The 27,671-nt window shown below is 39.0% G+C and overlaps 1 protein-coding gene across 2 annotated transcripts in view; it reads right to left on the bottom strand.

Moving 5' to 3' along the window:
• Positions 1–27,671, bottom strand: part of MTMR2 (myotubularin related protein 2) — a 126,360-nt gene that overhangs the window by 78,466 nt on the left and 20,223 nt on the right. For both annotated transcript variants that reach the window (XM_072616390.1, XM_072616391.1), the window contains one exon: positions 11,939–12,044. In XM_072616390.1, the coding sequence (XP_072472491.1) occupies positions 11,939–12,044 (106 nt within the window). The remainder of the gene's footprint in view (positions 1–11,938; positions 12,045–27,671) is intronic.

Here is a 27,671-nt window from a genome sequence, read left to right as displayed (position 1 = left end):
AATATGAGTGAGTGTATGTGTGTGTATACTAAAACTATTCAACTTGAACAGTTTTAGAATCACATTTGTTACTATTTTTACTACCATTAGTATAAATAATATAAAACAGAAACTTAGATGTTATAAAGATTTTAAGCAATAAATGAAAATTCAGCAATTTCATCATTTTGAAGTTGGAAAGACAATTACTGTCTTTTCTTTTTCTTTAAAACCTAAAACCTCTGAATAATGCTGAAATTTCTAAATAGATTTACATATTGGTTCTTTAGAACATGCTTCTACCATATTCATTAACATACACTCAAAGAAATGATCCAGTTTAATCTGGCCTTTGCTTTCTAGAGAAAATATGCAAAATATAACACATCTTTTGAAGAGCACCCTGCCTAGCTGAATTCTATTAAGTATTTTAAAACAGGCGCAGATGGTTAAGAATAAAACCCAAAGTGTTTCACTATTTATCAAATCGCTCATTTGTGAGATCAAGCAGACCATGAAGAGTGAAGGAAGAAAGGAAGGAAAAGACACTGCCATTTTCATTTTCAATTCTGAATTCTACCCAAAGACCTTACCCAGTAACAATAAAATATTGCTTGGTTAATTGATTTTAATTTATCACTTTATCAAGCACCAGCATTTTGGAAGCACATTGCAATTTAGACCAAGGATCAAGATTGAAAAAAAAAAGAGGAAACAAGCTTTTTTTTTTTTACAAAGCTTTTAAAAATCTGATTTTATGTAGACATATCCATGAAAGGAAAATAAGTGAAGTTTATGCAATTCATACAAGGTTCCAATTTCTACTAAATGACATATTTAAAGAATAAGGTGCAAAAAGAATTGTAGTTTGAACAACCAAATGAGGGCATATAAAAATTGTAAGAGGCAACTATAAAATAAACTTAGGAAAGCCTGAAGTACAAATTCATAAAACTGATAAGTAATTTGCCTTGAACAGCATTCTTTACTTCATTTTTTTAGGGTTTATAATGTGACAATGGCAAAAATATAATTTAATTTACTACAATTTAATTTACCTGACTTTTCAGAAACACATCTGTTATCATCTGTTTGTATAAGATTTCTTTTTATATCTATCTAAGCTAACCAAGGAATATCTGGTCACTGAATTCAGATGACTCCGGAGGAGAAGTGAGGCTGGTGACCTGAACAGCCCTCCCTCACTCAAAAAAAGTCAAGTGCAAGTCATGTCATCATTTCTCTGATGGCATGGTCTTCTTTGGCAACTAGGACAAACACAGGTTAACCAAAACAACAATAATGTGAGTAACATTCCATTTTAATTAACACCTCAGTAGCACTGTAACATCCAGTTTGACAAAAGATTAAGTCTTGCCATAGCTAGCAACCCATACTAACAGTATTTTGTCATTGTGGATGCAATAAATCCTATGAATTAAAAAAGTTAATGTAAGTGTCCATGTTTAAAACTCAACATATTTGATGCATTAACCTTTAGATAAGGCACCATGCGCACAATCAGAAAACCTGTTAGATAGTCTTAATAAAATGTGACATGCTTTTAAAAGGTAAACTTCTTGAAGTTTTTCAAGAAAGTGAAGATTTCTGTAAGATTTGCTTGATTATAAAAGGAATTCTGCCTGTTAATGCTAAATCTAAAGCAGCTTGTAAAAATATTATTTACAAAATATATTATAATCTCATACTTATTCTAATAATTCAAAAACTTTGGAATGGGGGGCGGAGCCAACATAACAGAGTAACAGCACGGACTCTCTAGTGTACTGCCCCCAAGCCCAGCTAAACACCTGTAAAAAATGGCTCTAAAATTCTGAAGCTGTAGAACCCACAGAATGACGGAGTGAACAAAATCTCTAGTCCATGACAGCCTGGTAGGTCTCCAGGAAGTGTCTAGTGCACAATGCAGTGGGCAGGACAGTCCAGCAGGAGTCTCGCTAGCACAGAGAGGACCTGAGCAGGCCTTGGGGAAAGTGAATCTCTCACACCTGTGGCAGTTTCCGCACTTCAGGACCCCAAAACATCAAGGACAAATGGGAAGGTCAGTGGGAAAAGGCAGTGAGACCAGTGTGAGAGTGGTCCAGCCCCAGCAGCAGGGCGGCAGAGGGAGAATGGGGCAAAGGAATCTGCAGCCACCACAGCAGCAGTTGGGCAGAGACAGTGACTGTTTCTGGAGCTCTAGGCCCACAGATTATAACGGAATCAAGCAGCTGACAGTTCACCCCCCAGCCCCACAGGAAGCAGAGATCTACCTTGACAAGGAACTCAAAAGACAAGTAAATGGCTGGGGAAATGAGCAAAAACCAAAAAAAGAATCAGACCATAGAATCTTACTTTAGTGACAAGGAAGATCAAAACATGCAAACAAAAGACAATGGAGCCAAAGCTCCTGAATCCGAAGCCTCCAAGAAAAATATGAATTGGTCTCAGGCCACTGAAGAGCTCAAAAAGGATTTTGAAAATCAAGTAAGAGAGGTGGAGGAAAAATTGAGAAGAGAAATGAGAGAGATGCAAGAAAATCATGAAAAGTGGGTCAACAGCTTGCTAAAGGAGACCCCAAAAATGCTGAAGAAAATAACACCTTTAAAAATAGACTAACCCAAATGGCAAAAGAGGTCCAAAGAGTCAATGAAGAGAGGAATGCCCTAAAAAGCAGAACTGACCAGATAGAAAAGGAGGTCCAAAAGCTCATTGAAGAAAATAATTCCTTAAAGATTAGAATGGAGCAGATGGAAGCTAATGACTTTATGAAAAATCAAGAAATTATAAAACAAAACCAAAGGAATGAAAAAACAGTAGACAATGTGAAATATCTCATTGGAAAAACAACTGACCTGGAAAATAGATCCAGGAGAGACAATTTAAAAATTATGGGACTACCTGAAAGTCATGATCAAAAAAAGAATCTAGACATCATCTTTCAAGAAATTATCAAGGAAAACTGCCCTGATATTCTAGAACCAGAGGGTAAAATAAATATTGAAAGAATCTACTGATCACCTCCTGAAAGAGATCTCAAAAGAAAAACTCCTAGGAATATTGTAGCCAAATTCCAGAGCTCCCAGGTCAAGGAGAAAATACTGCAAGCAGCCACAAAGAAACAATTCAAGTATTATGGAAATACAGTAAGGATAATAAAGGATCTAGCAGCTTCTACATTAAGAGATTACAGGGCTTGGAATATGATATTCCGGAAGTTAAAGGAATTAGGATTAAAACCAAGAATCACCTACCCAGCAAAACTGAGTATAATACTTCAGGGGGAAACAATAGTCATTCAATGAAATACAGGACTTTCAAGCATTCTTGATGAAAAGACCAGAGCTGAATAGAAAATCTGATGAGACGAAATCTGATTATTCTGTAATTAACATATTTAGCAGAAATCAAGAGAATCAAGGATAGATACCCTGAAAAGTGAGGAAGTTTTGAAAGCTAAAGTAAATCTCAAAAGTCATAATTTTGTCAATGGCCATTACTAATTATTTCTTTTTCTGCATTCCATAGGAGTTTATAAAGGACAGAAATCTGGAGTAAATACAACTTTACACTAACTGAACATTAAACTAAATAAACTGTAATCACATTTCATTTGTGGGTCTGGAATTAATGCATTATTTTTAGAATTTAGTAAAGCACTCTACTGCATTAATATAAATAATATAAAAACTTACCTCAAATGCAAATGCTACTATATATAACAGAAAACGCCACTTAAGAATTTAACTGAATGCAATTCCATTTTATATTTTTATTGATGAAACTGAACACTTGTGGATTCAAATTATATTGAATTCCTTAATTTGGTGACTCAGAACATAAAATATTAACTCAATCTGGGTCCATGCTATAAAATGAAAAATAATAACTTTAAAGTTTTCAAAGCTATCACAGACATGATCTCTTTTGAGCTTCCCAAGGAGCCTATAATGTAACTTGACAGCTTAAGGAAAGTAAGGTTTAGAGGGGCTAAATGAAATTACTAAGCCTATGGTTACACAGTCAGGGAGAGAGGTAGCATTTGAACACAGGAATTAATCTCAAACACTGCATCTGAAGCACTGTACTATGTTACCTCTTACGGAGAAAATTCAGATGCATTTTCTGATGAGTTTAAGACAAATTTCGAATGAGTTTAAGAAATTATTTTACTAGGGGGGCGGAGCCAAGATGGCGAAGTAGAAAGACGCACATACACATAGCTCCGAACCCACAAACCACAGAACGGCAGAGGGGACCAAGCCAGGGCGAATTCTGCACCCAGAGACCACGGAGTATTGGAGCGAGGGAGATTTCTGCTCCGGAGAGACCTGTGGACCTCTCGCCGTGCCGTGGACTGGGCGCCGGGACGGGGAGCGGAGTGCGGCCCTGCCTGCGGCCGCGACACTGAGGGAAAGAGATCCAAGAGGGCTACGGGGACGGGATCTCCAGCAGCCATGCGGGTCCCCCCACCCACAGAGGGACCTGCAAACCTCTCGCAAAAGGTCCGTCGCGCTGCAGACGCGGAGCCCAGCCCGGACCTGCGGCGGCGGCCGCGGCTCCGAGGGGCACAGATCTGAGAGGGCTCCAGAGGCGGGATCTTCAGCGGCGGCACAGGCCCCCCCCACCAACAGGTGACTGACGGGGGTGGGTGAGAGAGTCTCTTTGGCGGGTTGAGAGGGGAGTGGGGTGCCCCCATGGCTCGGGCCCCCCCAGGAGATAGAAGCTGAGAGGCGGCTACAGACAGGGGCTCCCCAAACGGGCGGGAGCCTGGATCCATTGTGGAAGGTCTGTGCATAAACCCCCAGAGGGAACTGTGCCTGAGAGGCCGCCCTGCCCCGAAACTGACCACCTGAACTTAATCTCACACTGAATAGCAGTCCTGCCCCCGCCAAAAATCCTAAGGCGGGAAGCAGCATTTGAATCTCAGTCCGCAAACGCTGGCTGGGAGGACCAGGAGGCGAGGTGGGTGTGAGGAGAACATTCAGAGGTCAGGCCACTGGTTGGAGAAAATGCCAAGAAAAGGGAAAAGAAATAAAACTATTGAAGGGTACTTTCTTGGAGAAAAGACACTTCCTCCCTTCCTTTCTGATGGGGAGGAACAATGCTTGCCATCAGGCAAAGACACAGAAATCGAGGATTCTGTGTCCCAGCCCACCCAATGGGCTCGGGCCATGGAAGAGCTCAAAAAGAATTTTGAAAATCAAGTTAGAGAGGTGGAGGAAAGACTGGGAAGGGAAATGAGAGGGATGAGGGAGAAGCATGAAAAGCAGATCAGCTCCCTGCTAAAGGAGAACCAAAAAAATCTTGAAGAAATTGGCACCTTGAGAACTAGCCTAACTCAGCTGGCAAGGGAGGTGCAAGGGGCCAATGAGGAGAACAATGCTTTCAAAAGCAGAATTAACCAAATGGAAAAGGAGATTCAAAAGCTCACTGAAGAAAATAGATCTTTCAAATCTGGAATGGTACAGATGGACGCTAAGGACTTTTCGAGAAAGACAGATATCTCAGAACATACCGCGCAGATTCGAAAAATGGAAGATAATGTGAAATATCTTATTGGAAAAACAACTGACCTGGAAAATAGAATCAGGAGAGACAATGTAAAAATTCTGGGACTACCTGAAAACCATGATCAAAAGAAGAGCCTAGACATCATCTTCCATGAAATTATCAAGGAAAACTGCCCTGAGATTCTAGAACCAGAAGGCAAAATAAACATTCAAGGAATCCGCAGAACACCGCATGAAAGAGATCCAAAAAGAGAAACTCCTAGGAGCATTGTGGCCAAATTCCAGAATTCCCAGGTGAAAGAGAAAATATTGCAAGCAGCTAGAAAGAAACAATTCAAGTACTGTGGAAATACAATCAGGATAGCACAAGATCTGGCACCCTCTACATTGAGGGATAGAAGGGAATGGAATAGGATATTCCAGAAGTCAAAGGAACTAGGACTGAAGCCAAGAATCACCTACCCAGCAAAACTGACTATAATACTTCAGGGGGAAACAATAGTCATTCAATGAAATACAGGACTTTCAAGCATTCTTGATGAAAAGACCAGAGCTGAATAGAAAATCTGATGAGACGAAATCTGATTATTCTGTAATTAACATATTTAGCAGAAATCAAGAGAATCAAGGATAGATACCCTGAAAAGTGAGGAAGTTTTGAAAGCTAAAGTAAATCTCAAAAGTCATAATTTTGTCAATGGCCATTACTAATTATTTCTTTTTCTGCATTCCATAGGAGTTTATAAAGGACAGAAATCTGGAGTAAATACAACTTTACACTAACTGAACATTAAACTAAATAAACTGTAATCACATTTCATTTGTGGGTCTGGAATTAATGCATTATTTTTAGAATTTAGTAAAGCACTCTACTGCATTAATATAAATAATATAAAAACTTACCTCAAATGCAAATGCTACTATATATAACAGAAAACGCCACTTAAGAATTTAACTGAATGCAATTCCATTTTATATTTTTATTGATGAAACTGAACACTTGTGGATTCAAATTATATTGAATTCCTTAATTTGGTGACTCAGAACATAAAATATTAACTCAATCTGGGTCCATGCTATAAAATGAAAAATAATAACTTTAAAGTTTTCAAAGCTATCACAGACATGATCTCTTTTGAGCTTCCCAAGGAGCCTATAATGTAACTTGACAGCTTAAGGAAAGTAAGGTTTAGAGGGGCTAAATGAAATTACTAAGCCTATGGTTACACAGTCAGGGAGAGAGGTAGCATTTGAACACAGGAATTAATCTCAAACACTGCATCTGAAGCACTGTACTATGTTACCTCTTACGGAGAAAATTCAGATGCATTTTCTGATGAGTTTAAGACAAATTTCGAATGAGTTTAAGAAATTATTTTACTAGGGGGGCGGAGCCAAGATGGCGAAGTAGAAAGACGCACATACACATAGCTCCGAACCCACAAACCACAGAACGGCAGAGGGGACCAAGCCAGGGCGAATTCTGCACCCAGAGACCACGGAGTATTGGAGCGAGGGAGATTTCTGCTCCGGAGAGACCTGTGGACCTCTCGCCGTGCCGTGGACTGGGCGCCGGGACGGGGAGCGGAGTGCGGCCCTGCCTGCGGCCGCGACACTGAGGGAAAGAGATCCAAGAGGGCTACGGGGACGGGATCTCCAGCAGCCATGCGGGTCCCCCCACCCACAGAGGGACCTGCAAACCTCTCGCAAAAGGTCCGTCGCGCTGCAGACGCGGAGCCCAGCCCGGACCTGCGGCGGCGGCCGCGGCTCCGAGGGGCACAGATCTGAGAGGGCTCCAGAGGCGGGATCTTCAGCGGCGGCACAGGCCCCCCCCACCAACAGGTGACTGACGGGGGTGGGTGAGAGAGTCTCTTTGGCGGGTTGAGAGGGGAGTGGGGTGCCCCCATGGCTCGGGCCCCCCCAGGAGATAGAAGCTGAGAGGCGGCTACAGACAGGGGCTCCCCAAACGGGCGGGAGCCTGGATCCATTGTGGAAGGTCTGTGCATAAACCCCCAGAGGGAACTGTGCCTGAGAGGCCGCCCTGCCCCGAAACTGACCACCTGAACTTAATCTCACACTGAATAGCAGTCCTGCCCCCGCCAAAAATCCTAAGGCGGGAAGCAGCATTTGAATCTCAGTCCGCAAACGCTGGCTGGGAGGACCAGGAGGCGAGGTGGGTGTGAGGAGAACATTCAGAGGTCAGGCCACTGGTTGGAGAAAATGCCAAGAAAAGGGAAAAGAAATAAAACTATTGAAGGGTACTTTCTTGGAGAAAAGACACTTCCTCCCTTCCTTTCTGATGGGGAGGAACAATGCTTGCCATCAGGCAAAGACACAGAAATCGAGGATTCTGTGTCCCAGCCCACCCAATGGGCTCGGGCCATGGAAGAGCTCAAAAAGAATTTTGAAAATCAAGTTAGAGAGGTGGAGGAAAGACTGGGAAGGGAAATGAGAGGGATGAGGGAGAAGCATGAAAAGCAGATCAGCTCCCTGCTAAAGGAGAACCAAAAAAATCTTGAAGAAATTGGCACCTTGAGAACTAGCCTAACTCAGCTGGCAAGGGAGGTGCAAGGGGCCAATGAGGAGAACAATGCTTTCAAAAGCAGAATTAACCAAATGGAAAAGGAGATTCAAAAGCTCACTGAAGAAAATAGATCTTTCAAATCTGGAATGGTACAGATGGACGCTAAGGACTTTTCGAGAAAGACAGATATCTCAGAACATACCGCGCAGATTCGAAAAATGGAAGATAATGTGAAATATCTTATTGGAAAAACAACTGACCTGGAAAATAGAATCAGGAGAGACAATGTAAAAATTCTGGGACTACCTGAAAACCATGATCAAAAGAAGAGCCTAGACATCATCTTCCATGAAATTATCAAGGAAAACTGCCCTGAGATTCTAGAACCAGAAGGCAAAATAAACATTCAAGGAATCCGCAGAACACCGCATGAAAGAGATCCAAAAAGAGAAACTCCTAGGAGCATTGTGGCCAAATTCCAGAATTCCCAGGTGAAAGAGAAAATATTGCAAGCAGCTAGAAAGAAACAATTCAAGTACTGTGGAAATACAATCAGGATAGCACAAGATCTGGCACCCTCTACATTGAGGGATAGAAGGGAATGGAATAGGATATTCCAGAAGTCAAAGGAACTAGGACTGAAGCCAAGAATCACCTACCCAGCAAAACTGACTATAATACTTCAGGAGAAAAAATGGTCTTTCAATGAAATAGAAGACTTTCAAATTTTCCTGATGAAAAGACCAGAGCTGGAAAGAAAATTTGACTTTCTAACACAAGAATGAAGAGCACCATGAAAAGGCGAACAGCAAAGAGAAATCATAAGGGACTTACTAAAGTTGAACTGTTTACATTCCTACATGGAAAGACAATATTTATAACTCTTGAAACATTTCAGTATCTGGGCACTGGGTGGGAGTACACACACACACACATGCACACACGCACACATACATAGAGACAGAGTGCACAGAGTGAACTGAAGAGGATGGGATCATATATTAAAAAAAAAAAAAATGAAATCAAGCAGTGAGAGAGAAATATTGGGAGGAGAAAGGGAAAAGTTATATGGGGCAAATTATCTCTCATAAAAGAGGCAAGCAAAAGACTTATTAGTGATGGGATAAAGAGGGGAGGCAAGAGAAAAACATGAGGTCTACTCTCATCACATTCCACTAAAGGAAAGAATATAATGCACACTCATTTTGATAGGAAAACCTATCTCATAATACAGGAGAGTGGGGGACAGGGGCACAAGCAGGGTGGGGGGGAGGATAGAGGGGAGGGCATGGGGAGGAGAATGCAATACGAAGTCGACACTCATGGGGAGGGAAAGGACCATAAGAAAATAGAAGTAAAGGGGGACAGAATAGGATGGAGGGAAATATAGTTAGTCCTATACAACACAACTAGTATGGAAATCATTTGCAAAACTAAACAGATATGGCCTATATTGAATTGCCTGTCTTTCAAGGGGAAGGGGTGGAGAGGGAGGGAGCTAAGGAGGTTGGAACTCAAAGTGTTAGGACCAAATGTAATGTTCTTACCACGGGGTTACAAGAAATACAGGTTAAGGGGTCAAGAAAGCTATTTGGTCCTACAGGACAAAAGAGAAGACGGAGACAAGGGCAGGGAGGGAGGATAGAGGAGAGAGCAGATAGGTCACAGGGGCAATTAGAAAGCTCGGGATTGGGGGGGGGAGGGGAGAAAAGGGGAGAAAATTTGTAACCCAAAATTGTGTGAAAATAAATGTTAAAAATTAATAACAAAAAAAAAAAAGAATCATTCAAACTTTGAAGGGCCATTCATTAAACTCTTCAAACGAATAAAGATTTTAGATAAGTTAAAAAAAAAAAAAGAAATTATTTTACTAAAAACATTCAGTAATGCATAGAAGCTACAGAAAGGTAAATTTCAGGTTGATGTCAAAAGAACCTTCCTGACAAGTGAAATGATCCAAAAATAAAAAGGGTAGCTCAGGAAGCAGTGAGTTATCCCTAACATGAAGTCCTTAAGCTAAGTTTGGACGAATACTTGTTTGAGATACTATAGTACAAATTCTTTGTCAGGTATGGATTGAACTAAACAATCTCTGAGCTCCCCTATAAATCTGTGATTCTGTAAATCTGTAATTCTATATTTCTATTTCTCAGTGAAACAAGAGAAATAACATAATACATGAGGGATTAAGGCAAGATGGGTAAATTTGAGAATCATTAGCATAAAGATGACACTTAAATCCATGGGAGCTGATGAGTTCACTGAATGACATAGTTTTGAGGGAGAAGAGGGTCCAGGACAGTACCCTAAGGGGCACTCATGATGAGAGGGTGTGATGTTGATGAGCATTCAGCAAAAGAGAGAGAGAAAGAATGATGAGACCGGGAGGAGGAAAACTAGGAGAGAGGAATCAATAGGGTCACAGGCTGCAGAGAGGTTGAGGAGAATGAGGACTGAGAAAAGGCAACTAAGAGATCATTAGTCACTTTGGAGAGACCAGTTTCACAGGAATGACAGGGACTGAAGAAAGATGGTAAGGGATTATTTGAGAAGAGAACTAGAGGACAGAAAATGGAGGCACCGATTATAATGGCCTTGTTAAGGAGTTAAGCTACAAAGGGCAAAAGAGATACAAGGCAGCAGTTAGAAGGGATGGAAGGATGAAGTGAAGGTTTTTTTCAGAATGCAGCGACCTAGATATGTATGTAGACAAAAGGAAATTAGCCAGTAGACAGGGAGAGATTGAAAATAAGGAAAGAGTGGAGATGCCCGAAGGGACGAGCTGCTGGAGGAGACAAGGTAGAGTGGGACTGCTGGAACAAGTAGAGGAGTTAGTCTTGACAAGGATTAAGGCCACCTCATCATCATTCACCTCTGTCTTTCTTTCTCTCTCTCTCTCTCTCTCTCTCTCTCTCTCTCTCTCTCTCTCTCTCACTTTATTATAAGAATAGTAAACTTTCAATATGCTAATTTAATTCAACAAACATTTCTGAAGCATCTATTATGCACAATATACCCCGGTAGGTGCTGAGGTCTATTTTGTAATTCAGAAATTTAAGGCGAAATTTCCAGAAATTTCTTTTGGGAAGATTAGATTTATAGTTTTACCACTAACTTCAAGGTCTCTATTTTAACCATCCCATGTAAAAATATGCATATAGACAAAAACAGAACAGGAGCTTACAATCACCTCAGGGACATGCTAGAGACAAAAATAACAAATACAAAGCGATATAAAAAAAGAGTACTAGCAACTGGAAAAATCTGAGAAAAGGCTTCATGGAATAGAAAAGGAGTAATTTTCACCAATGTAAAAGGTTTATTTAAAGTGAGTATTGTAAATTAACTGAATATTGTAAATTAATAACATTTTTACTTCTCTACTTTATATGATATCTCACTTGAGCCTCACAGCACCTCACATTATTAAAGAATTAAAGACGTCATTATTTCCTTATTACAGACAGGAAAACTGAAGTTCAGAGGGGTTCAGTGACTTGCAGAGTGTCATGGAGCTAACAAGGATCAAACCCTGGGCTCAAATTCATGTCCTCCCAACTCCAAGTTCAGTACTGCCTCAGAAGTTTCTAACAGTGTTTCAAAAAGATCATTTGTTAGTCAAAACTAAAAACATAGTTTGTACTGACCAGCTGGCCTTTAGAGACTCCTTCCCTCTCAACACCAAGTTTTAGAGAGGTTATTTAGGTCAGTGGTATATGTGTTATATTTTTATTTCTTTCATTAAACACTTCCCAATTATATTTTTATCTGGTTTGAGCTATACTGGAGAGTTTGATAGGTTACATCCAGACAGCAAGTTTGATCCCTCTGGCTTAGATATTAAGTCTATGCTCATCAGAGTATGTCTATCAACAAGTAATCAACTAAAGTCAACTGATAATCACTTTCAAAACATACATACCCTCAAGTCAGGAGAAAAGTTCTCTGCAGAAGTTGAAATAGAATCCGATGATATGACAGAAGCTGATTTTAAATGCACTGAATGGTCCGAATGAGAGGTAGAGGCACTAGAAAATTTAAAAGAGAGAGAGAGATTTTGAAAGATGTATAAATTATAAATAACTCAATATTTCTAATACATGAAAATTTAAAATACTCTTTCCAATTCCATCATATACTCCCACCTTATCTATTTACCTTCTTCCAGTGTTGTCCAACATGGACTCAATTCCTGTCAGGCCACTATTCACATTTTTTATCACATATCATGTTCATTTCTTTCCTCACGCTGTCCTACAGAGCACATAGCCCTGCCATAGTATTTCTTCTTCTTTCTGTCAATCCAAACTCTATCCTTCTTTCAAGGCCAACTTCAAGAACTGCCTCCTCAATTATGGCTAACCAAATCATATCACACTTGTCAGAGGAAAATGACAAATGTTGGAGATGTGGGAAAACTGGAACACTAATGCATTGTTGGTGGAGTTGTGAACTGATCCAACCATTCTGGAGAGCAATTTGCAACTATGCCCAAAGGGCTATAAAACTGTGCACACCTTTTGACCCAGCAATACCCCTTCTAGGTCTGTATCCTGAAGAGATCATAAAAATGGGAAAAGGACCCACAAGTACAAAAATATTTATGGCAGCTCTTTTTACAGTAGCCAAGAATTAGAAATTGAGGGGATGCCCATCAACTGGGGAATGGCTGAACAAGCTATGGAATATGAATGTAATGGAATACTATCATGCTATAAGACATGATGAACAGGAAGACTTCAGAAAAACCTGGAAAGACTTATATGAATTGATGCTGAGTGAAATGAGCAGAACCTGAAGAACATTTTACAACACAACAGCAACACTGTGTAATGACTAACTTTGACAGACTCATCTCTGCTTAGCAATGTAAGGATCTAAGACAACTCCAAATGACTCATGATGAAAAATGCTATCCATATCCAAAGAAAAGAACTATGGAGTCTGAATGCAGATCGAAGCGTACTATTTGCTCTTTTTTGTGTGTTTTTTCTCATAATTCCTCACATTGGTTCTAATTCTTCTTTACGACATGACTAATGTGAAAATATGTTTAATATGAATGTATATGTAGAGCCTATATCAGGCTGCACACCATATTGGGGAAGGGGGAGAAAATTCAGACCTCAAAATCTTATTAATCTTATTTTTAAAATTATCCAAATTAATTCCAATCCACAATGATTCTTTTCCATATCTAAGTTCCTATAGTAAAAAAAAAAAAATGAGTATTTGTAAAAACTGAAAAGGAAAATAGATTTTTCAATATAACATCTCCTTAAATAATCATAAATAACCTGAAGCAGACCATATACCACCTTCTAATTCTAGAATTCCTTGACTACACTATTTCCACTATTTACTGTCTACTCCAGGGAGGACTCTTCTCACAGAAGGCTATTCCTTCTATATATCTTTAAATTCACCTTCTCCAGGAACAGGTCAAAGGAGAGAATAGAATAAATGGAGGGCAGGACAGGATAGAGGGAAATATAGCTAGTTTTTTACAATATGACTGTTATGGAAGTGTTTTGTATAACTACACACATATAACCTATATGGAATTGCTGGCCTTCTCAAAGAAGGTGGGTGGGGAGGGGGGAAGGGAGAGAATATGTAACTCAAAGCTTTAAAAATGAATGTTAAAAATTGTTTTTACATGAAACTAGGAAATAACATATAGAGGCAACGGGGTATAGAAATCTATCTTGCCCTATAAGAAAACAGAAGGGAAGGAGATACGGGGAGGGGAAGAGGTAGAAGGGAGAGCAGATTGGAGGAAAGGGTAATCAGAATACATGCTGTCCTGGGGTGGGTGGAGGGGAGAGAAGGGGAAAAAAATTAGAAATTCAAAATTTTGTGCAAGTGAATGTTGAAAACTAAAAATAATTAAATTTAAAGAAAAAAGAAATGACGAATGGACAGACTTCAGAAAAACCTGGAAAGACTTATGTGAACTGATGCTGAGCAAAGTGAGCAGAATCAGGAGAACAAACATTATACACAGCAACAGCCACAGAGTGCGAGGACTGGTTTTGATAGATTTAGCCCTTCGACTCAATGAAAGAACTTAAAACATTTCCAAAGGACTCATAATGTAAAATGTCATTCACATCCAGAGAAAGAACTATGGAGTTGGAACACAGAATGAAGCAGACTATTTTCTCTTTTGTTATGTTTTGTTTTTTTCATGGGTTTTTCCATTCATTTTAATTCTTCTATGCAACATGACTAATGTGAAAATGTGTTTAATAGGAATGTATGTGTAGAGCCCATATAAGACTGCATGCTATCTTGGGGAGGGAGGGGGGAGGGGGGATGAAGGGTGAGAATGTTTGGAACTTTTGGAGGTGATTGCTGAAAAATGAAAACAAATTTAATAAATTTGAAAAAATTTTAAGACAATTAACAACAAAAAAAATAAATAAATTCACCTCCCATTTTTTCCTACCAATTGTCCCAATATCATCAGCCCTCCTTTCCCTCTAACCTTCAAGCCAATTCAAACAAGTCAACAATCATTTATTAAGTGTCTACTATGTGCAGGCACTGTGGTAAGTGCTGAGAATACAAAGAAAGCAAAAAAAAAAGTCTGCTTTTAAGGAGTTTACAATTTAATGAAGGAGAAAAAAATGCAAAAAAAATGCTGTTGAAGATACATACAGGATAAATTGGAGACAATCTCAGACAGAAAGTAGTAAGATTCAGGTGGGTTGGGAAAGGCTTCCAAGAAGATGGGACTTTAAAGATGGAAGGAACTCTGTCCCTCTTCATCTCCACCTCAACTTCCTTGCCTTTCAGTCAGGAGGTAAAGATAAGAAGGGACAGAGTTCTGGGCAAAGGGGGCAACTGGAGAAAATGCCCTTTAAAAAAGGTCATGGTGGGAGTCAAATAAGATACAGGGCCTTAGAGTGATTGTTATATTTTGATGATTTAAAAAAAAAAAAAAAAGGAAGGGGTGAGGGTATACTAAAGAAGAAGAAAAATGGAGGAATGGGAAGGAACTTACCTCACACGAGGCAGGGGGACAGGGGACACACAAGGTGAAGTGTACATAAAGATGTGGGGAGGGCAAATGTTACTTGAACCCCTCACTTTGAGATGACGCAGCGAGAAACAAGCAGAACCAGGAGAATAATTTATACTATAACTTTGGGAAAAAATAATTTTGAAAGTTTTAAGAACTTTGATCAATGTAATGATCAACCATTATTCCAGAGGTGTGATGATTTAGAATACTATCTACCTCCTCAGACATGATGAACTAGACACACAAGGCATGTGTTTCTAGACATGGTCAATGTAAGAATTTGTTTTGCTTCCCCGACTAGGCATATTTATTGCATGGCATTTTTTTTCAGGGGAATGTAAGGTTGGGAAGGAGATATATGCTTGCTAATTCTTTGTCCTCTGGTTCTAATACATCTTAAGTTCCCTTCCTTTCCTTCCTTGCATAATTTTAGGAAGAGAGCCTAGGAACCACCTCAGTCACCAAGCATTTAATATCAGTATTGTAAGCCTGCATGTTTTGTCTTTTATAATATCTATTCCATGTTCTCTATGCCTATTAACTGGTAGCTGCAAAAATGTGTGTGATCCTTACTGTGGTTCCTTGGTAGTTAAACACTTTATTTCTGTCTGTTTGCATTTTTTTCTTTGATCTGGAAGCCATGGGTTTTGGCTCTGTTGTTGCTGGGAGTTTTCATTCTGATGTTTCTTTCAGGAAGTGATGTGTGAGGGGTTTTTTGTTTTTGTTTTTTAGATTTTCCAGCCCAGTCAGAAAATACAGTAGTCACTCATGAGCCTTAACCAAAAGCTGATAAGCATAGAAGCTTTAACCTGCTCAGTTTTTCTGACCTGTCATCCTTAAGCAACCTCTGCTCTCAATGGCTCATCATTCTTCTGCTAGACTTACTAAGGACACCTGATCAACTTTAGTCTTATTGTAACTCAGAAGCCCCAAACTCAAGCTATATCCACTAGCTTTGGCCTCCCTTAGTATTAGCAATTACAAGTATGCATCACCATATCCAGCTCATTGATAATTTCTTGAACTATTATGACTAGGTTTTGTCATGACTTTCAGCTAGTCCAGTGATTTTATAAATAAAGCAAGGTAAAAACTTGAAAATCATGTCTTAACTTTATTTCATGGAATGAATACCAAAACTAGTATATTTCAGAAGCTGTAAAAAACAGTATACCAAACTAAGTAGGTAATTACTGTCCAAGCAGCACTGGTGTAAAGGATTCTGTTCTTGTCCTGCGAGCAAGTAGGGTAAGCAACCAGAAATACACCTTCTCTCTATCCACCATGCCACTTGTCCTTTGGAGAAGGGCTTTTTCCTTATCCAAAGATGCATTCCCTCCTATCTCTCCTATTCCACCCCTCACTCACAGAATTCCTGTGGTACACAGCTTCCTGTTTTGAGGAACAGGCAAGGGACCTGGCCTATATGAGGTGGGAAACAACTGACTATTTAGAGCTTGATTCAAATCCGCAATTCTCAAAGGCCATGAGATCACAAGAAAGTGGCAAAGACAGAGAAGTAGAGGCACTGGAAGAAGATCAAGAAGAAGAAGAAATCCCAGGGGATTCAGAAAAAGAAATGTTGCTTTGAAGACTAAGATTTGGTTTCCTTCTAAATGAAAACAGTATAAGACCTAAACCCTCTAAGTCTTAACCAGGGTAGACAGACCTAAGAGTAATACTAGTAATTCAAGTATATCAAGAGAAAGGAAAGTCTTTCAATTTAATAAATATTTTTATGAGAACTTAATTTGCAAAACAAAGTGGTAAGAAAAGTAGAGAGGGGAATAAGAAGGGGATAAGTATTTCTATAGCACCTACTATACCAGATACTATGCTAAGCACTTTTTTCTATGGATATATTTCCCAATTATATGTAAAAACAATTTTTTAACATTTGTTTTTTACAACTGAGTTCCCAATTCTCTCCCTCTCTTTCTTCCCTTCTCCTTTCCTGAGCAATATGTGTTAAACACTTTTACAAATATTACTCCATTCCATCCTCACAACTCTGCGATGTCTAGATGCTATTATTATTATTCCCATTGGGCAGCTGAAAAAACTGAAGCAAACAGGTTAAGTGACTTGCCCAGGGACACATGGTTAATAAGTATCTGAAGCTAGATGTGAACTCTGGTCTTCCTGATTCCAACCCCAGGACTCTATCCACTCTCTCACTTGTACCATTTACAATCACTGTACATTATAACACTGTATCATAGCTGCCAGAAGTAGCTAAAGAGGCAAAACTGAAGAAGACACAGAGCCTATCCTCAAGAAGCTTCTAATTAAGTAGGAGGGGTCAGTAAGGAAAAACGGTTAGACATACTGAAGAATGTCATTAACCCTAAAGTGTTCTGAAGCCAGAAGTCCCCTTCAAAGTTTCCACAAAAGTTTCTGTGTACTTCTTCATTCTCTAATTAATCCTGCTTTTCTTAAAGCACTAAAATCAAGGAAAAAAAATATTTTAAATTATCCCTTCTCAAATTATATTGTTTTTCAAGTTTGCTTAACTGCTAATGTTGAAATATTGTTTGCTAATTATTTTTCACGGCAAATATATGATATTTCAAACTACATTATAGGTAAAAAGGACATTTATGGATTATCTTAAAAACCTAACTACCATTTAAAACACTTTTCCTATGGGAAAATACAGTACATATTCCAAGTTTAAAGTAAACTTCTGGGACACAATCTTTTAGAGTCTATCTGTAGTGGCATAAAGTAAAACTTTGTTACTTAAAACCTAATTTCTTATTTAACATTTTGAATTATGTCAGACAACATTTTTGTACAATGTTTGTTCTCCTTTCCTAGTCAGTCCCTTCCTACCTAAATAAAAAGAAATACAAATAAAATTTCAGGTTATTCAACGTAGAACAAGACCTACTGAAAGACATACTGGTTTGTTCGTGTGTTTGTTTATTTTAAAATTTGAGTCTCTCTCACTGGGCTGTAAATGCAGCGGCCACTCACAGGCCCAATCAGTGCTGATGAGCATGAAAGCATCTCCATCCTGTACCAATCTGTCCATGTAGAAGCCTGGGGGCCTAGATACCTATCAGTTTAATGCAGAGGGGTCAAACTCTAAGCCACAAAATTCCCAAGTGCAGTTTCCTCCCCCTCGAGCAAATTAAATGTAACTGGGAAACGTTTAATAATAAAAATAAAAATATAGTACAACCTAGATGTTAATTTGTGGTTTTCTAAGTTAATATGCAGCCAACAGGGATCCTTTTCTATTTGAGTTATTTGACACTATTGGCTTGGTGCTCTACAGCTCAAAACTCCTGAACTCAAGCCTTCCTAGGTTGCAGGGATTTACAACTTGTGCTATCAAGCCAGGCTAAAACCCACAATAACAGATACAAGACAGTAGACAGATTAGTTTGCTCATCTATTAGTGGGACTGCTGCTACTTAATAGATGACAACACTAAAACTTGGAGAGAAGCAGCTGTTTAAAATGAAAACAAAACAAAAAAAAAGTATTATCAACAGGTCTCATCAATTTATTTTTATTCCTATTTTTATATTTCTTTGAACAACCAATTCATAACTATGATTTGGAAAAGCAGAAGGGCACTTCTAAAAATCAGGAAAAAACAAACAATTCAATATTATCATCCATTCAACTCAAAAGCCCTGGAAGCATCAATACTAGCACCATGTTAGGAAGGTCAATTTGAGTCAATATATGAAGAGAATGTCAGGAAATAGCTTCTGAAGGAGAGAAATAGTGTTTAGTTGGCTGTAATTTTTATAAATAGTATCTAAACTACTCGCCTGACATACAGATTCCTACTGCCAATTCAACTTGACTTCAGTATTCCACGGCAAGAAATGTCATTTTTCAAAGGTAGCTTCTTTTAAGTAATGTTCTTAGCTGAAAATGCGGTATGTTTTCCCAACAGCAATAAATAGTGTGTCCTATATCCCCACTCTGAATACGCTTTTCTAGGAATGCAAATTTTGCTCTCAATACTTACACAATAGACTTCAGTGTCATAAGCACTGCTCATGTTCTATTAGTCATTCTGCTACAAATTTTATTAAAAACAATAAAAGGCCTACAGTGTGCATAAAGCATCTGTGACACAAAAAGGTTATTGTTTTAATGCTTTCCAGCTTCCATAAAAAGAAAACAACCAACACCCAAATAAAAACTAAAATATAGCTTAGAATTTTTTTTGAAGCATACTATCCATATTGCCATGTGTTTGTCAATGAACAAATCTGAGAGATAAAGGCGAGACACAAGATGACCTCAGTGTTGGCTTCAGAAATGATACCATCACATTTTGCATTTTTCAGGGAAACAAAGAGAACCCTAGCTCTGGGAAAGCCCTCTAACTGGTGCACACTGGCACTTAGTTTTAAAGATAACTGAAAAATTCCAGTAGTCTAAGAGATGTACTGCTCAGGACAGTGGTTAAATTATATTATTTTGCTTCAGGGCATTCATTCAAGAACCATTCATGAATAGATAAGAACAAAAATTTGGTTAGGTTTATAAGAAACTTGATTAAAAAAAACTTGTTGAATTTCAGCTAAGTTAAGAGATAGTTACAGTGGAATCAATGTGTATTCGGCATCAGAAGAGCTGGGTTTTCTGTCCTGGATTCACCACTTATCACCCGTCTGAACTTGGATAAGTCAGCAAGAGAGCGTATTTCATCTTCAAGCAAAGGGTATTATGACCACTTGTCAGGTATGTAATGGAGGGGATTCTCGCTCAGGTATGGGGTTGGTTAAATTGTCTCTGAGGTTCCTCATCTGTAAAATAGGAATAACAATATCTTCCTGGGCTGCCTCAGAGTTGTGAGGATAAACAATTGATGGAAAAGCACTTTATAAATAGGAAAACATCACTCAAGGTATTAATAACAGTAATAGCAGCTATAGAATAGTCAGAATATCAGAACAGAAGAAATCTAGGAGATCATTTGATCTAACCTGCTTCATCTTAGATATCAGAAAACTGACACCTAGAAAGAAGTAATGAAAGCAATACCACACTATCTCAAAACTGAATTGCTCTGATATTTTTTTTATTCAAGGGACTATATACATGAGGAAATTTCATTTTAATTTTAAAACAATAAATACCTTCCAACAACCACATTATTAGATAAAATTTCTGGAACAAAAAATATTAAAGAAAAAGGGGAGATGATTAATCAATAGATTCCATGTTTTCGCTGGCAAAAGGAATTCATGGTGGGGGGGAAGAGTTTAACAAACAATGTAGCTAAAATGCTATACATAAATTTAAGACCAAAGAAGGAGCCAAAATACTCACAGCAAAATGCTTGCATAAATTAATTTTTTATAAACTTAACAAACCAATGTTTGGATATTTTACTTAAAATTCACACATCTGACAAAAGATAAATAAAAGTTCTCCATATGTAAAGATGATGCTATTGCTTACTGCTCCAGAAAAAATACTGTTTATCCTAATACATCCACAACTCTCTTATCTGGAGTTGGAAAGGGTCAGGGCGCCATGAAACAAAACTTCCCTCTTTGATCAAGAAAGGTGAACTCTAAATTCCCTTCCTACTAATCCAAAGATTCCATGAGTCCACGTTCATAAGTTTGGCCAAAGCCTAGTACTAGAATTAAAAATAAAATGCCTAGTAGCTACAGCAAGGACAATATTAGTTCCACTTAATTTAACAAATATTACTATAAAGAGCACTGAATTTGGAGTCAAAGGACCTGGATGTTTGAATCCTCGCTTGATTTCTCACAATACTGATGGTCTTGGGCTATTAATACTGTTAACTTCTTTGAACATAAAATTCCTCATCTATAAAAGTACCTAATCACTGTAGTCACTAATCACTACTCTATTTGCACTTCACTTTGTGCAAATGATGTATTTCTGAAGAATGGCACGCAAATTTTTTTTTGATTAAGTTGATTTTCTACACTGACTCAAATTGTAATTTTTTAAACTTTTTACCTTCACTTCTTAACACCAGTACTTACATATATATAATATATATAAACCACACAGAAAAAATATCTGATATTTAAAGAAACACTGCAATTATTTATTTTTGTAAAGACAGAAAAATCATACTGTAATCACTCTCTAGATTCATAGAAAAGTATTCATTTCTATGAAGGAATGAAAGAATCTCAAAGTTGGAAGCAAATCCAGTGGTTCAATTTTTTTCCTGAAGTAGGAATCTCTCATCTACATTGTCTTAATTAAAATTCATGAATACTGAAGAAAAGCTGTTTTCTTCATGGAACTCTGGATGTGGAAACTACTAGCAGCTTGGAGGACAAACCATAAGAAATGGTCTGAGGCACACAGAAGCTAAGTGACTGACCCAAGATCATAGAATAAGTAAAAGTCAGAATCAGCATTTGAATTCAGATTTCCAAACCACTATTTATGTCAGTCGTCTTAATTCCTTTAAAAAAAAGCAAACTTCCCTTCTTAAATAGATCTAACTTCAAAGTTTTGGAAATGGAGGGGAGGGGAATCCAAAGGAGTATCTCCAAATATAGGCAATTCCTATCATACAAATTGCGTTCTAAAAGCTAGTAAATATTATCCTACAAAAACAATCTTATACAATGTTAAAAATGAATGAAAGCCAGGGTTCTATGCATACAGTATAGTATTATATAACTGTAATCGGTCAACAAGCACTAATTACACACTTATTATGTGTCAAACATTGTATTGAGAATACACACACAAGTAAAAAGCCAGCTCCTGCCCCCAGGAAGCTTGAATTCTCAGAGAAGACAGCACATAAAAAAAGGAAGCTGAAAGGTAGAGGGGGAGAGAAGGTACTGGGGAAGAAAGAGGTGATGGAGAAGTCCAGAGGCTTGCAACCTGGTGGGAAATGAAGAGGGTTAACTTGGGCACCCTGCTTAAATGGAACATTCCCCCTTCCAAGTTTCTCTATTACTGTAGGCACCATCAGTTGCCCTGACTCCGCTTCACTGTCATCCTCAACCCCTTTCTCACACTCACTCCACATAACCCGAACTGCAGCTACATACTGTAGTTACTACCTTCACAACATCTCTCACACTAAAATTATCCCTTTCTCTCCATTTACACAGCCACTTTGCTGCAAACTTTCATCTCCTCATCCCCGGACTGTTACAAAAGTCTTCTGGGTCATTTCCCTGACTCAGGTCTTTCCTCACTCACATCTCCTACCCAGATGCCAGAGTGAATTCCTGAATCATAGATAGCCCTACTCGATGAATTCCAACGTCTCCCTATTACCTACTTCTAGATCAAATATAAAATTCTCTGGTTGGCAGTTAATGTACTTCACACCTTGTCCCTTCCTATCTTTATAGTCTTCTTACACTTTACTCCCTTTCACACGTGGTAATCCAATGGCACTGGCCTTCTCAAAAGTCCTCACATACAACACTGTTCAAGTCTCAGCTCAAATCTCACCTTCTGAATAAGACCTTTCAGGTCCCTCCCAGTGCTAATGCCTCCCAAGATTACCTCTCATTTATACTACATATATCTTGAGTAATTGGTTGCATGTTATATCCCCCATTAAGATGTGAGTTCCTAGAGAACAGAAACCATGATTTTGCCTTTTTTGTATTCCAGCATTTAGTATAGTGCCTGGGACATGGTAAGAGCTTAATGAAGTTCTTGATTAATAATAATTGCTTGCTTAATTGACTAATAGTAAAGATCCAAACCTAGATTCAGTACTTGGAATTCCCTTGATGCTAACAGTAAAAAACCTTAGACTATCTCAAAAAGACTACGTGGCAACAATACACTGACTTTTACTGCACTGTACTTACCTACTATAGAGAACAATGTTTCCTACTGAGAATGCACTGAGAAACCCAAGGTCAGGAACAAATCAAACAAATACCTCTCTCTCTCTCTCTCTCTGTCTTTCTCTCTCTCTCTCTCCCCCTCCCTCCCTCCCTCTCTCCCTCCCTCTCTCTTGCACTTCCTTTCCCCCACTCCCAAACACACAAAGATTCCCCCAGCCTCAAGCCACCATTAGATGCCATGATCTAGATTAAAAAGCTCCAAATGGGCAAAGGCAGCAGCAGCAGTTGAAGGAGAGAGAGGATGGTTCTAGAGAATTTAAGGATCTAGGAAGAAGGACCTGAGTACTTTATTCAAGAGCCAAGGCTTCCTGCTCATTTTTTTAAAAAATTAAGACCATCATAGGGCTACTTTTCCTCTTCTTCTCCCAGGGGCTGCTCTGCCTGCCTCCCTTCAATGATCACCACTAGTTTCTTACTCTCCTTATCATTACACTGTGAGCTCCTTGAGAGGAAGGACTGATTTTGTTTTTGTGGTAATTTGGGGTTTTTTTTAACTTGCATTATATCCCCAGCACTTAGCACAGAAACTGGCACATAGTAGGCATTTAATAAATGCTCACTAGTAAATGTTAGTTGACTTCTCTGGGCTACCCAAGAAAAGAACATAGTATCAAAGCAGATCTCTCTAGTCTATTGCCTCAAAAGCAAGTACACAGCACTTCAGAAGTTTTCTAAGGTTTGTTTTTTTTTTCTCCTAGCAGGAAAAAGAGATCAATTGGAGGTTAAAACGCTTCAACTTATGGAGGAGATGTGAGAAAACTGGGACACTAATGCACTGTTGGTGCAGTTGTGAATGGATCCAACCATTCTGAAGAGCAATTTAGAGCTATACCCAAAGGGTTATAAACTGTGCATATCCTTTGATCCAACAATACCACTGCTAGGTCTATGTCCCAAAGACATCCCAAAAAAAGGAAAAGAAAAGGACCAATTTGGAAAAAAAATATTTATAGCAACTCTTTTTGTGGAGGTTAAGAATTGGAAATCAAAGGAATGCCGATCAATTAGGGAGTTGGCTAAACAAGCTGTGGTATATATGATTGTGATGGAATGTTACTGTGCAATGAAATGAAATGACAAGCAGGATGATTTCAGTATACTTATGTTTGAAGAATGACAGATCAAAAATGGGAACATATATGTTTTGCACAAAATCTATACTTTATATTAGTTGAACACTCTCACTCAGTAAAAGAAAGTAAAATTAAGGTTTATTTTCACTATCATGTTTGATAATAGCCAAGGGCAGCTAGGTGGTACAGTGGAATAGCACCAGTGCAAGAGTCAGGAGGACCTGAGTTCAAATCTCACCTCAGACACTTGAGGTGTGACCTTGGGCAAGTCACTTAACCCCAACTGCCTCATCCTGGGTCATCTCCAATCATCCTGATGCATATCTGGTCACTGGATTCAGATGGCTCTGGAGGAGAAGTGAGGCTGGTGACCTGCACAGCTCTCCCTCCCTCACTCAAAACAAAGTCAAGTGTAAGTCATGTCATCATTTCTCTGATGGCATGGTCTTCTTTGGCAATGAAGGACAAACACACACTGATAACAGCCAACTACTAACAAATCCCTACTTAAACTACTCCCTTTTCATTATTGTCAAAGGCATTTCAGGTGACAAGGAGAAACTGAGTATCAGTGTGGGATTTATGCCTTTTAAAACTTCTGAGTTTTTTTAAACAAAAACAAAAAATGTACCTCACCACCCCCAGTTCTTGAGGTTAGCACTTATAAGCAACAGACTATATCTACTCTCCAAGAACCAATGTGTCTAAGGACAGACTCATCCCTAAAAGCCTGGCCACTAGGTGATGAATACTTAGTCCCTAGCAAGCCACAATTCAGTCAAAAAAATATGCATTAAGTGCCTACTATGTGTCAGGCACTATGCTAAGCTCTGGTGATAAAAAGAATGGTAAAAGACAGCAACTGGCTTCAAAATCTAATGGGGAAGGCAGCAAGCAAAGAAACATGTTCAAGTGAACTATATACAAATGATAAAGAGGAACTAATCAAAAAAGTCAAGACACTAGAATTAAGGGGAAAAGGAGAAAGATTTCCAGTAAAAGATGGGAAGCCAACAGGCAGAGATGAGGGAGAGTGTTCCAGGCATGGTGGACAGTCAAAGAAACTGGAGCCTAAAGATGAGTGTCTTGCTCATGGAACAGCAAGGAGGCTAGTGTTACTGGATCAATTAGTACATGGTAGAAAGTAAGGTGGAAGACTGGAAAGGTGAGAGGGAGGTGAGATTATAAAGGGCTTTGAATACCAAAGAATTTTACATTTGATCCTGAAAGCCATAGGGAGCCACTGGAATTTATTAAACAGAGCAGAAACACAGTCACACCTGCACATGAAAATCATTTTGGCAGCTGAATAAAGGGATGGATTAAAATTCATAAAGTTTATAGAAACTCAAGGCAGGCAGATCCATCAATAGGCTATTGCAATAGTAAAAGTGTGAGGTGATGAGGACCTGGACCTAAGTGGTAGCAGTGTCAGAATAGACAAGGGGGCATATTCAAAACTCAACAGATGTAAGCACGTTGTAGGGAAAGTGGGGGGTGGGACTGAAGGGAAGGCTTATGGAGAAAAATAATAAGTTCTGTTTTAGACATGTTGAGTTTAAGGTATCTACAGAAAATCTAGTTCAAGATGTCCAACAGGCAGTAAGACGAGAGATTGGAGGTCAGGTGAAGTTGGGGCAGAAAAACAGATCTGAGAATTATCACAGTAATTAAATCCACTAGAGCTGATAAGACCACCAAGTGAAGTAGTATAGAGGGAGAAGAAAAGGGGACATAGGCTAGAACTCTGTAGGGTATTCATGACATGGATGAGGATCCTGCAAAGGAGACTGAGAAGCATAGTCAGATGGGTAGGAGAACCAAGGAAAAGTGACATCCCAAAAACCTAGAGAGAAGAAATATCAAGTAGAAGAGCATAATCAACAGTGTGAAAGGCTATAGAGAGGTAAAGAAGAATGAAGACTAAGAAAAGGCCATCTTCAATATGGCAATTAAGAGATAAATTTGGAGATAACTTTGAAGAGATGAGTCTTGGTGGAATGATGTCAGAAGCAAGATTTTAAGAGATTAAGAAGTGAAAGAGTGGAGAAAAAGTAGAAGTATCTATCATCGATAGCTTTTCAAGGAGTTTAGCCACCAAGAGCAGAAAAGATACAGGACAAGAGTTAGAAGGAATAGAGGGATCAAGTGAGGATTTTTTGAGGAGAGAGATAGACATGTTTGTAGATAGAAGGAAATGAGCCAATAGTAGGAGAAATTGAAAATAAGGTGATAAAGTAGGGGTAACAGAGGGAAGAATTTGTTGGAAGAGAAGGGAGGGAATGAGATCACCTGTGCAAGCAGAGGAGTTGGCCTTGGTAAAGAATAATGCCAACTCTCCTGGTGAGACAGGGGTGAAGGTAGTAATAGAAGGCATATAAATGACATGAGATGAGGAAAGGGAAAGAAAAAGGAGCTGAAGGCAAATGGCCTCATTTGGGGTGGGGAGTAAAATATGAAGCAAGGTTCTCAGCTGAGAGGGATATGTGGCAGAGGGAGCCCTGGGAGTTTTGAGAAGGGATAAAAATATTTGTAAGAATCACTGTGGTAAGTGGGATAAGGGAAATGTAGAAGGATTGCTTAGAAGTAGTGAAAGCCCCTTTGAGGCTGTGTAACATAAATTTGTAGTGGACCCAATCAAAACTGTTGTGTGATTTTTCTCTACCCATATTCAATAGCACATTTGTATAAGCAAAAGCAGCACATGGTGGTAGTAATCCAAGACAGAGGCTTGTCAGGGCCAGATATGGAAAGCGGGCCAAGGACTCAAGAGAAGAGGACAATGTAGAGTGGAACTGATTCACCATGAGGTCAAGCTAGAGAAAACAAGAGAGAATGATTACTGCAGGGGAGATAGGCTGGGAGAAAATGGAAGGGTCGGATCAGAGGTCACAGTATGAATAAAGAATAGGATTTGGTGAGGGAAGGAAGAGAGAGAAGTGGAAAAGCAATAGATTATGGTCAGATAATGGGATTTCAGCATTCTTAAACATGAAGGTGGTACATTTGTGGGCGATGAGATCAAGGATATGACCATCTTTGTGTGTGGCTGAGGTAAAATGAAGGAATATGTCATGGAAAATGAGTAGATTGAACAATTGAGTGGTTATAGTTTTTGAAGACAAGTCAACATGTATGTTGAAGTCCCCTAGTACAATGGCAGGAGTTGAGGAGAAGAAATGTTGTGAGGCAGGTATTGAACTGATTGAGGAAGAAGAGGAATATCTTAAAGTTCTACAAACAATAGACACTAGGATTTTGATTGAGTGGTAGATATGAATTGCATGATCCTCAAAGAAGGAGATGTCACTGAGTGATGGAGACAGGGGGAGAACCTGGAGGTGGCAATTGTGAGCAAGGAATTTTCCAACTTCTCTGTCCTAACCAATGAGCCTCAGAGAATGAGTGAAGGTACAACCAGTACTGGGGAAGGAAACCAGGGAGGCTGAATCATCTTCAGGAGCTAGAATCTGGAAGTAGGAAAGGAAAAACTTTAAGATGAAGGGCAGTGGGCACAGTGAAAGGGGTAGGTGACACTTGGTTGGGACTTTGGGGTGGGAGGGTTGAGTGGATGGGAATAAAGAATCAGGTGGGGGGATAGGGAATCAGATTTGGATGATGACCCACAGGGGTTTCGAATCACAGGGATATGAAGCATATACCCAGGTGGGAGAATGTTCATCATTGAGTGGAAGGGGT

This window comes from Notamacropus eugenii, chromosome 5, assembly GCF_028372415.1.
Source record: "Notamacropus eugenii isolate mMacEug1 chromosome 5, mMacEug1.pri_v2, whole genome shotgun sequence".
NCBI classification, from domain to species: domain Eukaryota; kingdom Metazoa; phylum Chordata; class Mammalia; order Diprotodontia; family Macropodidae; genus Notamacropus; species Notamacropus eugenii.
The sequence above is the reverse complement of the archived record's forward strand: the minus strand, read 5'-3'. Positions and strand labels throughout refer to the sequence as shown.